At 34.3% G+C, this 18,713-nt stretch overlaps 1 protein-coding gene across 1 annotated transcript in view; it reads right to left on the reverse strand.

The window, feature by feature from the left end:
• LRRIQ3 (leucine rich repeats and IQ motif containing 3) overlaps positions 1–4,429 on the reverse strand; it is a 175,180-nt gene extending 170,751 nt beyond the window's left edge. The window contains exon 1 of the mRNA XM_024734651.1: positions 4,181–4,429. Coding sequence (XP_024590419.1) covers positions 4,181–4,429 — 249 coding nt within the window. The remainder of the gene's footprint in view (positions 1–4,180) is intronic.
• Positions 4,430–18,713: the final 14,284 nt, after the last annotated feature.

An 18,713-nucleotide genomic window follows, 5' to 3' on the forward strand; every position in this document is an offset into this window, starting at 1 on the left:
AAATCAATCAATGTTATAGTGATATTCCACATTAACAAAATGAAGGATAAATATCATACGATCATCACAATAGATATAGAAAAAGTATTTGACAAAATTCAACATCCACAAAAGACAACCCTCAGAATGAGAGAAAATATTTGCAAATGAAGCAACTGACAAAGGATTAATTTCCAAAATTTACAAGCAGCTCATGCAGCTCAATAACAAAAAAACAAACAACCCAATCCAAAAATGGGCAGAAGACCTAAATAGACATTTCTCCAAAGAAGATATACAGACTGCCAACAAACACATGAAAGAATGTTCAACATCACTAATCATTAGAGAAATGCAAATAAAAACTACAATGAGGTACCATCTCACACCAGTCAGAATGGCCATCATCAAAAAATCTACAAACAATAAATGCTGGAGAGGGTGTGGAGAAAAAGGAACACTCTTGCACTGCTGGTGGGAATGTGAATTGGTTCAGCCACTGTGGAGAACAGTATGGAGGTTCCTTAAAAAACTACAAATAGAACTACCATATGACCCAGCAATCACACTACTGGGCATATACCCTGAGAAAACCAAAATTCAAAAAGAGTCATGTACCAAAATGTTCATTGCAGCTCTATTTACAATAGCCCGGAGATGGAAACAACCTAAGTGCCCATCATCGGATGAATGGATAAAGAAGATGTGGCACATATATACAATGGAATATTACTCAGCCATAAAAAGAAAAACATCCATTTATGATTAAAACTCTCAACAAGCTGGGTATAGAGGGACTCTACCTCAACATACTAAAGGCCATATCTGACAAGCTCACAGCTAACATCAGTCTCAGTGGTGAAAAGATAAAATATTTTCCTATAAGAGCAAGAGTAAGACAAGGATGCCCTCTCTCACCACTTTTATTCAGCATAGCACTGGAAGCTAGAAGTTCTAGACAGAGCAATTAGGCAAGAAGAAGGAACAAAAGGCAACCAAATTGGAAATGAAAAAGTAAAACTGTCACTTTCTGCAGATTACGTGATATACAGGCATACCTCAGAGATTTTGTGTGTTGAGTTCCAGGCTACTGCAATAAAGCAAATATTGCAATAAAGCAAGTCACAAAAATTTTTTGGTTTCCCACTGCATATTAAAGTTGTTTACACTATACAGTAATCTATTGTGTGCAATAGCATTATGTCTAAAAATACCAATGTACATATCTTAAGTAAAAAATACTTTATTGCTAAAAAATGCTAGCCATCATCTGATAATGTGAGATTGCCACAGACCTTCAATTTGTAAAAAATGCAGTATCAGTGAAGTACAATAAAATGATGCCCAAAAAATGCAGTACGCCTGTATATGGAAAACCCTAAATACTGCACAAAAAACTGTTAGAACTAATAAATAAAATCAGTAACATTTCAGAATACAAAATCAATACACAAAATTATGTTGACTTTCTACACATTAAGTATTAACTATCAGAAAGAGAAATTAATAAAACAATCCCACTCACAACTGCATCAAAAAGAATAAAATGCCTAGGAATATATTTAACCAAGGATGTGAAAGATATGTACACTGAAAACTATAAGACATATTGAAAAGAAATTGAAGAAGACATAAATAAATTGAAAGATACTCTGTGCTTGTGAATTGCAAGAACTAATATTGTTAAAACGTTGATACTACCCAAAGCAATCTACAGATTCAACACAAGCCATACCAAAATTTCAGTGGCATTTTTCACATAAATAGAACAAATAATCCTAACATTTGTATGAAATTACAGAATACCTCAAATAGGCAAAATGATCTTGAGAAAGAACAAAGCTGGAGCCCTCACACTTCCTGAATTCAAGGATATTACAAAGTTACAGTAAAAAAAAAAAAAAAAAAAAACAGTATGGTACTGGCATTTAAAAACAAACAAACAAACACATAGGTCAATGGAACAGAAAGATAGCCCAGAAATAAACCAACACATATATGTTCAATTGATTTACAAAAAAAGAAACAAGAATATACAAGGGAAAAGAAGAGTCTTGTCAATAAATTGTGTTGGGAAAACTGGACAGACACCTGTGAAAGAATGAAACTTGACCACTATCTTATGCTACACACAAAAATTAACTCGAAATGGATTAAAGACTTGAACACAAAATCTGAAACCATAAAACACCTAGAAGAAAACATTGGTGGTAAGCTCCTTGACATGGGTCTTGGCAATAATTTTTTTTGATTTGACACCAAAAGCAAAGGCTAAAAAAAACAAAGCTGAGCAAGGGAGATGATGTCAAACTAAAAAGCTTCTGCACAGTAAAGGAAACCATCAATGAAATGAAAAGGCAACTGGGACTTCCTTGGTGGTCCAGTGCTAAAGAATCCACCTTACAATGCAGGGCACGTGGGTTCGATCCCTGGCCAGGGAACTAAGATCCCACATGCTGCGGGGCAATTAAACCTGCATGGCACAAATACTGAGCTCGTGCACCTCAACTAGAGAGCTTATGTGCCACAAACTACAGGCCCACGTGCTCTGGAGCCCACATACCACAATGAAAGATCCCACATGCTCAACAAAGATCTCGTGTGCCGCAACCAAAGACCCAACACAGCCAAAAATAAATAAATCTTACCAAAAAAAAGGCAACCTACTGAATGGGGGAAAATATTTGCAAATCATATCTGAGAAGGGGCTAATATCCAAAATACATAAAGAATTCACACAATAGCAAAAACCCAAACGATCCAACTAAAAAATGGGAAGAGGATCTAAGTTAATGTTTTTCCAAAGAAGACATCCAATGGCCAACAGGTACATGAAAAGATACTCAACATCACCAATCATCAGGGAAATGCATATTAAAACCACAAATTCAATCACCTCACACCTATTAGAATAGCTATTACCAAAAAGACAAGAAATAACAAGTTGGCAAGGATGAGGAGAAAAGGGAACCACGTGCAGTGTTTGTGCAATTGTAAATTGGTGCAGCCACTATGAAAACAGCAAGGAGGTTCCTCAAAAAATGCAAAATAAAGGGCTTCCCTGGTGGCGCAGGGGTTGAGAGTCCACCTGCCGATGCAGGGGACACGGGTTCGTGCCCCGGTCCGGTAAGATCCCACATGCCACAGAGCGGGTAGGCCCTTGAGCCAAGGCCGCTGAGCCTGCGTGTCCGGAGCCTGTGCTCCGCAACGGGAGAGACCACAACAGCGTACCGCAATAAAAAAAAAAAAAAAAAAAATCCATATGATCCAGCAATTCTACCTCCAGGAATTTATTTCAAGGAAATGAAAACACCAGCTCAGAAAGACACATACATCCCCATGTTCACTGCACCATTATTTATAATAGCCAAGATGTGGAAGCAACCTAAGTGTCTATCTATAGATGAATAAGTAAAGAAAATCTTGTGTGTATACACAGTGGAGTACTGCTGACTCATAAAAAAAATGAAATCATGCCATTTGAAACAAAATGGTGGATGTTGAGAGCATTATGCAAAATGAAATAAGTCAGACAGAAAAAGACAAGTACCACATGATCTAACTCATGTGGAATTTAAAAAAGCAAACAAAACCAAACTCTTAGATACAGAGAACTCATTGGTGATTCAGAGACAGAGGGGGTGGGTGAAATGGTAAAGTTGCTGAAAAGATACAAATTTTCAGTTATAAAATAAATGAGTCCTGGGGATATAATATACAGCAGGGTGAGTACAGTTAATCATACTGGATTATATATTTGAAGGTTGCTAAGAAAGCAGATATTAAAAGTTCTCATCACAAGGAAAAAATTGTAACTCTTTGGTGATGGATGTTAACTTGACTTATTGTGATCATTTTGCAATATACACAAATATTGAACCATTATGTTTTATACCTGAAATTAATATAATACTATATGTCAATTATATATCATTAAAAAATTAAGAAGTCAAGAAGTAGCCTTAAGACTGTGGATTTAAGAAGTAAACCAAATCACATACTGTTGGTCTAGATATTTTAAATCAAAAATGTTTGCTTATACTTAAAATTTTTGTGCTTACATATATTTTTTATTTAGTTTTAAACTGTTTATATTTCACATATAAGACTACCTGGGAGAAATACTGTACATAGATAACGTAAGTGCTTATTAAATATCAACTTCATTTATATGCAGATAACTGAAATGGCTATTGCTTACGTGATTTCCATGGAGATCAAGTTTGACTAATTTTATACAACTCTGAAGTGGACGAATATCTGTAATAAAATTGTTTGAGAAGATGCACACTCTAAGAGAGATACAAGATTGAAAACTTTCCATAGATTTTAAATGAAGGCCACTGAACTTCACAAAAACAAAATCTTTTTGATCTTCTATTATATTTTCATTATAGTGACTCCATTCTCTATGATTGGTTAGCTCTTCTGTGACTGTTCCATGAAACATCTAGGAAAAATGGGAAATTTTGAACGTTTTTTTTAACTTTCAAAAATAAATCTATATGAAAAAAATACTTTCTAATAGACAGTGAGAATAAATGGGTAGAAAAGTTAAAATTTTTAAGAATATGATTTCCATAAAACCTTCTATCCCAAAGCATTTTAAATATATAACATGTATATAATTACAACTCAAAAATGTATCATTTCTCTCACCAATGAAATAATCAGTAAGAGGAAGAAAAACTTTCTTTTTCCTGAAATACTTAAAGAACATGAAATTCAGTGAAATAGCTGGGATAAAAACATCACCTCTAGGCAATACAACTAAAACAAACATAGAAAACTATACCCCTCAGACTTCCCTCATGGTGCAGTGGTTAAGAATCTGTCTGACAATGCAGCAGACACAGGTTCGAACCCTGGTCTGGGAGGATCCCACATGCCACAGAGCAACTAGGCCCATGTGCCACAACTACTGAGCCTGCACTCTAGAGCCCGCAAGCCACAACTACTGAGCCCGCATGCTGCAACTACAGAAGCCCATGCTCCACAACAAGAGAAGCCACTGCAATGAGAAGACTGCGCACCACAGCGAAGAGTAATCCCTGCTTGCCGCAACTAGAGAAAGCCCATGTGCAGCAACAAAGACCCAACATAGCCATAAATAAATAAATAAATTTATTTTTTAAAAAAGAGAAAACTATACCCTAACATACCTTGTATAACAATTTTGGTTAAAAGATGTTGTTAAGTAAAGAAGAGCATTGAATGATAAATTCCCAAGTTAGGAGAGTGATCATCTTTGTGAGAAAGGCTGATAAATGCAGCTAAATGAAATTAAGGGGCAATAAAGGGCTACAAGGATGATTCAACAATGTAAATCAATCATTGTGATAAACCTCATAAATGGAATGAAGGATAAAAATCATATGATCATACCAATAGATGCAGAAAAATCATTTGAAAAAATTTAACATCCTTAAATAAAAATTCTAAACAAAGTGGGTACAAAAGCACTGCAATCCAGCATAACAGAGGCCATTAATTATAACCCTGCAGCTAACATCATACTCAATGATGAAAGGTTGAAATCTTTCCTCTAAAATCAGGGAAAAGAAAGTGCCCACTCTCACCATTCCTATTCTACACAATACTGGATATCCTAGCCGGAGTAATCAGGCAAGAAAAAGAAATAAAATCAGAAAGGAAGAAGTAAAATTGTCTTTGTTTGCAGATGACTTGATGTTATATACAGAAAATCCTGAAGACTCCATCAAAAAAATGTTAGAACTAATTTAAAAATTCAATAAAATTGAAGGGCACAAAATCAACATGCAAAACTCAACTGCATTTTATATTTGTTAACAATGAACTATGTGAAAAAAATAAAGACAATCCCATTATAATAGCATCAAAAATACTCAAGTACTTAGGAATGCATTTAAACAAGGAGGTGAAAGATCTGTACACTGAAAACTGTAAGACATTAATGAAAGGAATTGAAGAAAACAAAAATGATTGGAAAGCTACCTTGTGTTCATGGATTGCAATAGTTAATACTCTTAATGTCCATACTACTACTCAAGTCATCTATAGATTCAGTGCAATCCCTATCAAAATTTCAATGACACTTTTCACAGAAATAGGAAAAGCAACTCTAAAATTCATATGGGACCACAAAAAAAAAAAATAGGAAAAACAATCTTGTGAAAGAACAAAACTGGAGGCCTCATACCTTCTGAATTCAAAACAGCATATTACAAAGCTACAGTAATCAAAATAGTACGGTACTAGCATAAAAACTGGCACATAGATCAAGGCAAAAGAATTGAGAGCCCAGAAATAAACCCATAAATATGCAACAACAATATCTGACAAAAGAATCAAGAATACTCAATAATGAAAGGACAGTATCTTCAAGAAATGGTGTTGAAAAAACTGCCTAAGAATGAAATGTTCACATGCAAAAGAATAAAATTGGACCCTTGTCTTAAACCACTCACAGAAATTACTGGATGGGGCTTCCCTGGTGGCGCAGTGGGTGAGAGTCTGCCTGCCAATGCAGGGGACACGGGTTCGTGCCCCGGTCTGGGAAGATCCCACATGCCGCAGAGCGGCTAGGCCTGTGAGCCATGGCCGCTGAGTCTGCACGTCTAGAGCCTGTACTCTGCAACAGGAAAGACCACAACAGTGAGAGGCCTGCGTACCACAAAAAAAAAAAAAATTACTGGAAATGGGTCAAAGACTTAAATGTAAGAGCAGAAACCATAAAACTTCTAGAAGAAAGCTTAGGGGAAAAAAAGTTTCTTTTACATTCATTCATCCTGGTAATGACTTTTTGGATATGACACCAAAAGCAAAGGCAACAAAAGCAAATACCAACAACTGTGGCAACAAACTAAAAAGCTTCTGCACAGCAAAAAAAAAATCAAACAATCAACAGAATAAAGAGGAACCTATGGAATGGGAGAAAATATTTTCAAATCATAGATCTGATAAATGGCTAATTTCCAAAATATAAAAGGAACTCATACAAATCAGTAGAAACTGATAATAACAAAAACAACAACCTGATTAAAAAATAGGCTAAGTACCAGAATAGATATTTTTCCAAAGAAGACATATAAATGTCCAACAGATACATCAAAAAGTGCTCAACAACACTACTCATTAGGAAAATGAAAATCAAAACCACAATGAGCTGTCACCTCACACCTTTTAAAATGACTATATTCAAAAAGACAAGATTATGTGTTGACAAAGATGTGGAGAAAAGGGAACCCTTATACACTGTTGGCTGTACCAATGTAAACAGTATAGAGGTACCCTTAAAAATTAAAAGTGGAACTACCATATGACATAGTAATCCCATTTCTGGGTATATATCCCCCCAAAATGAAGTAATTATCTTGAAGAGGTATGTGCATCCCCATGTTCTTTAGTCCCAATGCCTAAGTCATGGAGGGAACCTAAATGTCCACTGACAGATGAATGGCTAAAGGAAATATGATATCTATTTTATATACACACACACAATGGAATATTATTCAGCCATGAAGAAGAAGGAAACTGCCATTTTCTACAATATAAATGCCACTGGTGGCCAAAATATGGTGCAAGAAATGGGGAGATGTTGGTTAAAGGGAACAAACTTCCAGTTATAAGATGAACAAGTTCTGGGAATATAATGTACAGCATGGTGACTATAGTTAAAAATACTGTATTGTATACTTAAAAGTTACTAAGAGAGTAGATCCTAAAGGTCCTCAAACACACTGGAAAAAAACAAACAAACAGATAATTATATGTGGTGATAGATGTATTATGAACCTTACCATGGTAATCATTTTTGCAATATATATATGTATTAAAGTATCATATTATACATATTAAACTTATATAATGTTATATGTCAATTATATCACAATAAACCTGGAAGAAAAGATTTCTAAGTACAAATAATTAGGTATGTCTCATTTAGATTAATATTTGTTGTTAATTCCTTGAAATCCTTCCATTTGAATTCTCTACAACCAATATCCAATGTCCTGCAAAAAAGAATGCACATTCTTTTTTCATTTATTTACACTGTGTAACAAAGCACCCCTAAACCTACTGCCTTAATAAAAACACCATTGATTATTTCTCAGGTCTGTGGCTTAACTTAGTTCAAGCGGGCAGCTCTTTTTCAAGGGATGTTGACTTAATAAGATTCAGTCTTGTGGGGCTCATCCAAACTAACATCTACAAGGTGACTAATTTACATATGTGAAACACTGGCAAGGAGAGCAGGAAGGTAGGTTCAGCTGGAGTGCTGGGATATACGGGTCTCTCTCACCATACTATCCCAAGGTCTCTCCATCTACACCAGTACTCACGATGTCATCCTCTCACAGGTCTATTCATGTGTCTCTGTAATAGGGAAGTAAGACTTTCTACATGGTCGACTCAGGGCTCCAAAAAGTATAAACACAGAACCTGTCGGGCCTTCTGAAGGTTTAGGCCCATCTGGCAGAGCTTTACCTCAACCACATTCTATTACTTAGAGGAAGTTATTCTGATGATTTGAACCAGTTTATAATGTAGTTAGAGAAAGAAGAAAATAAAATATAAGTTGTTCTGAGCTTGGTGACCTCAGGCAAGTTATGTATATCCTCAATTTTTTATGTATCCAAATTATGTTCCTCAGTTTCCTCATCTATAAAACATGGATAGTAATAGTATTTGATGGAAATAATTGTTGTGAGGACTAAATGAGTTGGCCTGAAGGCTTTAGAACACTGTCTGGCACATAGCAAGCACTGTAAAATGAGTATCACTTAATAAGGCAAATACCTAGCTCAATTAACAACTCAACATAGACTGCCCCTTCAAAAAGTAAGTTAGGGCACTTCTGGTTTCCAGTCCAACATATAAGGAGCTTAGAAGTTGTCACACCATCCTAAAAAGTAAAAGCTGAACAAAATGAAAAAAATCAACACATCTTCTTAGATTCCTCAGTAAAGGGAGGTCACACAGAGAGCCAATACCCCCAAAATCAGAGAGACAGGTAAGTGGATATAGAGATTCAGAACTTACAGGAGCAGAAACTCACCAGCAGAGATCTCTGGAGGAACTAGTGCCTCCTGGGTAGGAAATCCTAAACTATAACTTATAAGTTACTGCAGGCACAGTGTTGACAACTCTGATATTAAAAATTCCAGGAAGGCCTAGTCAATGAAGGGACCACCTTGCTTTTGTAAGATTAACATCCAGGAGCTCTAACACGTCCTCAGGGTGAATACTGGACAAAAATCCACTCATGCTTCCATAGGGGAGAGGAAATAAATAATTTTGAAATACACCAGAGAATTCTGCTCTTCTTAATAAGGCCTGCCCTCAAGAGAAACTATTTAATGGACACTAAACAACTGAGGTTTTATCAGAGCCTAACTGACGTGGGAGAAGAGAAATACTCAACTCCATCTCCCTCTAGCCTTCCATTTGGAGGAAGGGAAACACCCAACTCCAGCCCACTCTTGCTATCTTGCCCACCTAAGAGTAAGGAAAACTAAGAAGCACTTGTGAAATCCACAGCCCAGGGTCACAGGCTCATTAAAAGACTAAGACCTTAACATATAATCATAGAATACTTTTTTTCTACCCACACCTTACCACCACACCACATCAGTATTTTATGAGTTCCTTTTACCAGTACATCATTTCTGGCTTTCAACAAAAATTACAAGGCATACTAAAAGACAAAAAACACAGAGTAAGCATAAGAACCAATATCAGCTATGGCAAAGATGTTGGAAATATCAGACTGGGAATTTAAAACATCTATGATTAAACATGCTAAGCACCTGAATGAAGAAAAGTAGAAAACAAACAAGAACAGATGGATAGTGTAAGGTAGAGCGATAGAATTAAAAAAAGAATAAAAAAATAATGCTAGAGATCAAAAATACTATAACAGAAACGATGAATGCCTTTGATGAGCTAATTTAGTAGATTGGACGTGGCTGAGGAAAGAATCTCTGAGTTTGAGAATATGTCAATAGAAACTTCAAAAACTGAAAAGTAAACAGAACAAAGACTGAAAAAAGCAGAACAGAATATCCCAGAACTGTGGGATAACTACAAAAAGTGTTCAATATGCATAATGGAAATACCAGAATGAGAAGAAAGTGATAAAGGAACAAAGGAGCATAAAAAATATTTGAAACAGTAATGATGGTGAAATTCTTCAAATTAATGTTAGATACAACCCACTGATCAAGTAAGCAGAAAACACCAAGCAGGAAAAAGGCCAAAAAAAAATACAACTAGACATATCGTTTTCAAATTTCAGAAAATTAAGGATAAAGGAAGAAATTTGAAAGATGACATAGGAAGAAAACCTCTTATCCACAAAAAGGGAAAAATAAGAATTATATCTAACTTCCCCTAAGAAACTATGCTAGCAAGAGGAGAGTGGAATAAAGTATTTAAAGTGTTGAAAGGAAAATCCTGCCAACAAAAAAATCTATACATTGTGAAATTATTCCTCAAAAGTGGATGAGAAAAAAGACTCTCAGACAAACAAAACTTGAGGAAATTTCTTGTCAGTAGACCAGCCTTAAAAGAAATGTTTAAAATAGTCCTTTAGAAACAAGGAAAATAGTATAGTTCAGAAACTCAGATCTACATAAGAAAAAGGAAGAACACTAGGGCAGGCACAAGTGAAGGTAAAATAAAAATCTTTTATTTTTCTTATTCTTAGTTGATATAGCAGGTAAAAGTTTGTTCAAACATTAACAGCAAAAATTTATTTGATTATATATGCATACATATGCTCAGCTGACACTTGAAAAACATGGCTGTGGGTAGGGGTGAAGACCCTTACACAGTTAAAAATCATTTGTCTCTCAGTATCCACAGGGGATTGGTTCCCGGATCCACCACAGATACCAAAATCCATGGACGCTCAAGTCCCATAGTGAGCCCTCCACAAAACTATCCAAGGTTCTGCATCTGTGGCTTCAACCAGCACAGATTGTGTAGTACTGTATTTATTGAAAAAAAGAAAAACATAGACGTAGACCCAACAGTTCCTACCCATGTTGTTTAGAAGTCAACTATATATTTTTGTATAAGTAACTATGCTATGTATAAATGAAATGAATGACAGCAAGGATACAAGGAACAGGAAGGAAGGATCAGGAATATTTTTTTTTATAAGATATTTATACTACATACGAAGTAGTATAGTGTTATGTGAGAGTGGATTTGGATTGTTGCAATCTCTAGGGAAATGGCTTAAAAAGCAAAAAAATAAGTAAAATAGATATGCTAAGAAAAGATAGAAAATAGAATCATACAATGCTCAATTAAAATCACAAAAGGCAGAAAAAAATGGAAGGCTAAAATTGGTACAAAGAACAAGAGCAATAAATATAAAAGATTAACAAATACAGATATTAATCCAACTATATAATCACTTTACAGTAAGTCCCCTACATATGAACGAGTTCAGTTCCAAGAATATGTTTGTAAGTCCAATTTGTTCATAAGTCCAACAAAGCTAGACTAATTACCCAACTAACACAATTGGCTATATAGTACTGTACTGTAATAGGTTTATAATACTTTTCACACAAATAATATATAAAAAACAAACAAAAAATAAAGAAAACATTTTTAACCTTACAGTACAGCACCTTGAAAAGTACAGTAGTACAGTACAACAGCTGGCATACAGGGGCTGTCATCGAGTGAACAGGCAAGAAGAGTTACTGACTGGAGGAGGGAGAGGAGGTGGGAGATGGTAGAGCTGAAGGATCGTCAGCAATAGGAGATGGACGGCAAGCTGCAATTTCACTCACACCTGATGTTGATGGCTCAGGTTCTGCTTCCTTGCTGGATTCAACTCTATCTACCCACTTGAAAAAATGATCCAGTGATGTCTGGGTAATAGCTCTTTTTTTCTCATCATAGATGACACAGTAGCACTGGATTGCATCCTGAATGGCTGTTGCAACCTTCGTGTACCATTCTACGTTCAGGTCCTGTGCCTCAAAACTAATTGCCTCATCAAACAAAGAAAATCCCCTTGCCATTTCCTGCATCGTGAATCTCTTCAGTGCTTCAGCTACTTCTTCTTCCTCTTGTCTCTCTTCGTCCTTTCTCTGGGCCTCCAGTTCCATCAGGTCTTCACTAGCAAGCTCCTCGTGTTGCACAGCAAGGAGTTCAATGAAGTTGTCTTCTTGCAGATCTAGCTCGAAATAAAGATACTGTACTCTATACAACACTGTAAAGTACACAAAGCACTACCACTTGTAGAGGATGCACTCACGTGACAGTGTATGCCAGACACACAAACTAACTTACGAGATTGGACATGTGAACACACATTTGCACCTATGAAAGTTTGCAACTTGAAGGTTCGTATGTAGGGAACTTACTGTAAATATATCAATAGTCTAAGCATCAAAACAAAGACAGAGTGGATCAAAGTTAGAGTGGATCAAAAACTAGCCCAACCATATGTTGTCTACAGGAAAGCCACTTTATACATAAAGATTCACAAAGAATAAAGGTAAAGTGATTGAGGTGAATCTTAAAACATTCAAAGAAAAATTAATATGAATTCTTCTCAAATTCTTCCAAAATACAGAAGATGAGGGAACATTCTGAAACTCATTTTATGAGGCCAGAATCACCCAAATACCTAAACAAAACAAAGATATCACAAAAAAAGAAAATTACAGGGCAATTTCCTTGATGAACATAGATGCAAAAATCCTCAACAAAATATTATCAAACAGAATTGAACAATGCCTTAAAAGGATCATACACCATAATTAGGTGAGACTTATTCCAGAGAAGCAGGAATGGTTCAACATCCACAAATCAGTCAATGTGATATACCACATTAACAAAATGAGCAACAAAAATCATACGATCATCTCAACAGATGCAGAAAAAGCATTTGACAAAATTCAACATCTTTTTATGATAAAAACTCTCAACAAACTAGGTGTAGAGGGAACACACCTCAACATAATAAAGTTCATATGTGACAAGCCCACAGCTAACCTCATACTCAATGGTGAAAAGCTGAAAGGTTTCCCTCTAAGATTAGAAACAAGACAAGAATGCCCAGTCTCACTTTTATTCATCATAGTACTGGAAGTCTTAATCAGAACAATAAGGCAGGAATAGGAGATAAAAGGCATTAAAATTGGAAAGGAAGAAGTAAAACTGTCACCATTTGCAAATGACAACATATGACATACAGAAAACCGTAAGGACTTCACACACACACACAAAAACCTGTTAGAACTAATAAAATCAATAACATTACAGAATACAGAATCAATACACAAAAATCTGATGCATTTTTACACATTAATAATGACTTATCAGAAAGAGTTAAGAAAACAATCCCATTTACAACTGCATCAAAAAGAAAAAAATACCTCAGAATAAATTTAACCAAGGAGGTAAAAACACCTGTACACTGCAAACTACAACACACTAATGAAAGAAATTGAAGAAGGCACAAATAAATTGAAAGATATTATGTGTTCATGGAGTGCAAGAATTAACATTGTTAAAATGTCCATACTACTCAAAGTAGATTCAATGCAAACCCTATCAAAATTCCAATGGCATTTTTCACAAAAATAAAACAAATAATCCTAATATTTGTATGAAACCATGGAAGACCCCAAAAGCCAAAAAAATCTTGAGAAAAAGGAACAAAGCTGGAGCCACCACATTCCCTGATTTCAAACTATATTACAAAGCTATAGTAATCAAAACAGTATGGTATCAGCATTAAAAACAAACATAGATCAATGAAACAGAGTAGACAGTCCAGAAATAAAACCACACATATATGGTCAATTGACTTACAAGAAAGGACCAAATAATATATAATGAGGAAAAAAAATTCTCTTCAATAAATGGTGATGAGAAAACCTCATAGACACATGGCAAAGAATGAAACTTGACTGCTATCTTAAATCATACAAAAATTAACTCAAAATGGATTAAAGACTTGAAAGTAAAAACTGAAATCATATAACTCCTTGAAGAACATATAGGTGGTAGACTCCTTGACATTGGTGACGGTATTTGGATCTGACACCAAAAGCAAATACAACAAAAGCATACATAAACAAGTGGAAATACATCAAACTAAAAATATTCTGTACATCAAAGGAAATCATCAATAAAATAAAAAGGCAACCTACTGGGTATTTGCAAATCATATATCTGATGAGGGATTAATAGTCAAAATATATAATCACACAACTCAACAGCAAAAATGATAATCCAAATAAAAAGTGGGCTGAGGATTTGAATAGACATTTTTCCAAAGAAGACACAGAGTTGGCTAACAGGTACATGAAAAGGTACTCAACACAACCAATCACCAGGGAAATGTAAATCAAAACCACAATGAGGTATCACCTCACACTCATTAGAATGGCTATCATCAAAAAGGAAATAACAAGTATTGGCAAGAATGTGGAGAAAAGGGAACCCTTGTGCACTGTAGGTAGAAATGTAAATTGGTACAACCACTATGGAAAACAGTATGGAGTTTCCTCAAAAAACTAAAAATAGAACTACCATATGATCTAGAAACTCTACTTCTGGGTACTTATCTGGAGAAAACAAAAACACTAACTTGAAAAGATATCTGGACCCCCATGTTCATTGTAGCATTATTTACAATAGCCAACACATGGAAATAGTCTATGTGTTTTGTGATGAATGAATGGATAAAGAAAATGTGATGTGTGTGTGTGTGTATACACACACAATGGAATATTATTCAACCATAAAAATGAATGAAATTTGTCATTTGTGAGAACATGAAAGGACCTTGAGGGCATTATGCTAAGTGAACTAAGTCAGAGAAAGACAAATACTGTATGATCGCAGTTATTCATGGAATCTTAAAAAAAAAAAAAAAAAAAAAAGGAAGCCCATAAAAACAGATTGGTGGTTCCCATAGGTGGGTAGTGGGGGTTTGGCAAATTGGGTGAAGGGTTCAAAAGGTACTAATTTCCAGTTATAAAATAAATAAGTCATAGGGAGGTAATGTACAGCATGGTGACTGTAGTTAATAATACTCTCTTTCATATTTGAAAGTGACTAATAGAGTAGATCTTAAAAGTTCTCTTCAAAGGCAAAAAATATTTTGCATGGTATGGTGACAGATGTTAACTAAACTTACCATGGTGATCCTTTCTCAATATATACAAATATTAAATCATTACGTATTACATCTGAAACTAATATGTTATATGTCAATTGTACCTCACTTAATACTATAGTTGATAGCTCCTCCTCTACCTACCTAAAAGCCTGCTTGTGGAGTGCTGCTAATTTTAAATATGACCATTAAAGAGGAATCCTTTTGTTCCTTTTAGACTCCAATAATTTTACAATTACTTTGTGAAATGTACATAAAAGTATATTATTAAGTTCAAATAATAATATAAAGTTTCAAAAGGCAAATTTAGTTTAAGTACAGCAACACATTAGAGAAAGCATCAGGGCTCCAATTACAGTTTCAAAGAAGTTCTAGGCTTAAAAAGAAATCAGTATCAAATGAACTTATTTACAAAACAGAAATAGACCCACAGACATAGAAAACAAACTTATGGTTACCAAAGGGGGAAGGGGTGGGGGAGGGATAAATTGGGAGGTTGGAATTAACATATACACACTACTATATATAAAATAGATAATCAACAAGGACCTGCTATATAGCACAGGGAACTAGACTCACTATTTTGTAATAACCTATAGGGGGGAAAAGAATCTGAAAAAGAATATATCTGAATCACTGTGCTGTACACCTGAAGCTAACACAATATTGTAAATCAACTGTATTTCAATAAAAAAATATATAAGTGTGTATGTATGTGTATATATATATCAGTAAATCTTTCATTAGTTTGTATTGACTGTAACACTAACTTTAAAATTATCATACATTATTAATCATACTATAAAAACCATGTTTTTATAAAATACAATGTACATCAATTATAAATCTCATCTTTGTTCCCAAATTTTTCCATTTAAAAAACTGGTGGTAAATACACATAGCAACTGTAAGTGCTTATGATTAATGAATATCTAAGTTAAATGTTGAAAAGTAAAAACTCTTTATTCTGTATATTTAATTTCAAATGAATATATAAAAAATATTTGAAATATTTTTCAAAGAAATGCTTTGTAACTGTGTCAATGACCTTTAGATATCACACCCATCCACTGGAATTTTAGATACCAATAATATAGGTACATTATTTTATGTTAAAAGTGTGTTAAAGTGTAATATTAGTTTTGATGATCTATGTTGCAGTACCTTATTTTGTAAACATTAGTTATGACACTATAAATAAGTGGAATGCCAGACAATGGACTCTAGAATTATCATATAAGCTGATATGAAAAATAAAATCATATAAAAGGAAAAAAAAGTTTTTTTGAAAAGCAAACTATAAGGATTATAACTAGTAATATTTTATATCTGTTGTGGTTGCAAACTACTTTTAGTTTAGTATGTCTGCAACAGACTGAAATCCATAATATATACAGTAATTATAATTTTAAAATACATTTTATTTAGCCAATAAATTTATTAAATCAATCCTGTTTTGATGAAGACTTGCTATGATTTTACATCACAGAGAAAATGCTCTTTAAAAGCTAAAGAGAGGGGTTTTAGTAGAACAGTCAGAACAGTACATGTCTCCTGGAAAATAAAAATGGAATTTAGTTGGTTTATAAATTAATGTAAATAAGCTTGCTTCTTTGAAACATTACATGCTCATTTCAAATGACATAAAATAACATTTGGAGCAAGAAACCAAGACTCACTTATAATCAAGACATCTTACTTTTTCCCCTGTAAATATATTTGCTTTCTAAAATTTAGAAAGCTACATATATTTGTTATTAAAAAAAAAAAAGCTTTTGTGAAAATGCCAGTTTTCAATTTCTGTTTCTATTCCACACTCATTGATTGTAAAATCATAAACCTGAAAAACTAAAGGGTGATAAGCCAGAAGATAGATATAAAACAACCAAAACTAATTAAAACAGCCAGAAAAATACATGGACAGAAATAAGAAATTAATAAGAAAAATTTAACATAGCAAATATTTGTTTCTTCTAGCTTAAAAACTTTGGTTAGCATTCATAAAACAGAGTTTGAATATTCTAAAGTTGGGTCATTAATATACTTCTAGTAAGAGTAATAAATAGTGTACTTACTAATTGAAATTTAATTATTGACTCTCCTAATTTATATTCTTCACCACTTGCCCTCTCTGTGCCCTGGAAAAAAAACTCATGCTAATATTGGGACAGGTATATTATAATTTTATTACCTGACAATCATTTGAAATATTCTACAGAAAAACTAAGAGAGCTACAGAAAATCAAAGATAAATTCCTGAAAGAGGCCAGAAGATAAAACATCTTTCTAACATAAGAACAAAGAATTACATTTGACGACGTCTCAGAAACAATGCAAGCAAGAAGACAGTGGAGTACAATATTTAAAGTGTTGCTAGAAAAAAACTCAGCAACCTAGAATTCTGTACCCTCTGAAATTATCCTTCAAAGTGAAGGAGAAATAATGACTTTCTCAGACAAACAAATATTGAGGGAATTTGTTGCCAGTAGAATGACCTGGCAATAAATGTTAAAAGAAGTTCTTTAAAGAAAAGGAATATACTGTAGATCAGAAACTCAGTTCTACATAAAGCAAGGAAGAGCACTGGGAAAGAAAAATGTGTAGGTAAAATAAAAATCTTTTATTTTTCTTATTCTTAATTGATCTATCAGATAACAATTTGTCAAAATACTAATAGCAAACAATGTATGAAATTATCTATGCTTAATTACATATCATATATGTATGAATGCTTATACATAAGTGAAATTAAAGACAGCAGTAATAAGGAACAGAGGAAGGAATTAGGTTTATTTTCTTATTATAAGGTAGGGTACTTACACTACCTGGGAAAAGGTATAATGTTACTTGAAAATGGAATTGGATTAGTTATAAATGTGATTGCAAACTTTAGGGCAACCACTAAAAAAAGTAAAATAAAAACTATAACCAATATGCTAAGAAAGGAGAGAAAACAGAATCATATACAATGCTCAATTAAAACCACAAAAGCCAGGAAAAGTATGGAAGGCAAAAATAGGAACAAAAAACAATGGCAATAAATAGAAAACAGTAATGAATATGGCAGATATTAATTCAACTATACCAATAATCATTATGATCATCAATAGTCAAAATGCACCAATCAAAAGAGACTGTCAGAGAAGATTAAAAAAAATTAAAATACAAGACCCACCTATACATTGTCTACAATAAAGCCCACTTTAAATATAAAGACATATAGATTAAAGTGATGGAGAAAGATATACAATGTTAATACTAATCAAAAGAAAGCAGGGGGGCTTCCCTGGTGGCGCAGTGTTTGAGAGTCTGCCTGCCGATGCAGGGGACGTGGGTTCGTGCCCCGGTCCGGGAGGATCCCACATGCAGCGGAGCGGCTGGGCCCGTGAGCCACGGCCGCTGGGCCTGCGCGTCCGGAGCCTGTGCTCCACAACGGGAGAGGCCACAACAGTGAGAGGCCCGCATACCACAAAAAAAATAAAATAAAATAAAAAAGAAAGCAGGAGTGGCTATATTAACTTCAGACAGAGCAGACTTCAAAGCAAGAAAAGTTATCAGAGATAATGAGAGCATTACATAATGATAACAGGGTCAT

This window comes from Neophocaena asiaeorientalis, unplaced genomic scaffold (assembly GCF_003031525.2).
Source record: "Neophocaena asiaeorientalis asiaeorientalis breed wild unplaced genomic scaffold, Neophocaena_asiaeorientalis_V1.1 scaffold15, whole genome shotgun sequence".
Lineage (NCBI taxonomy): Eukaryota > Metazoa > Chordata > Mammalia > Artiodactyla > Phocoenidae > Neophocaena > Neophocaena asiaeorientalis.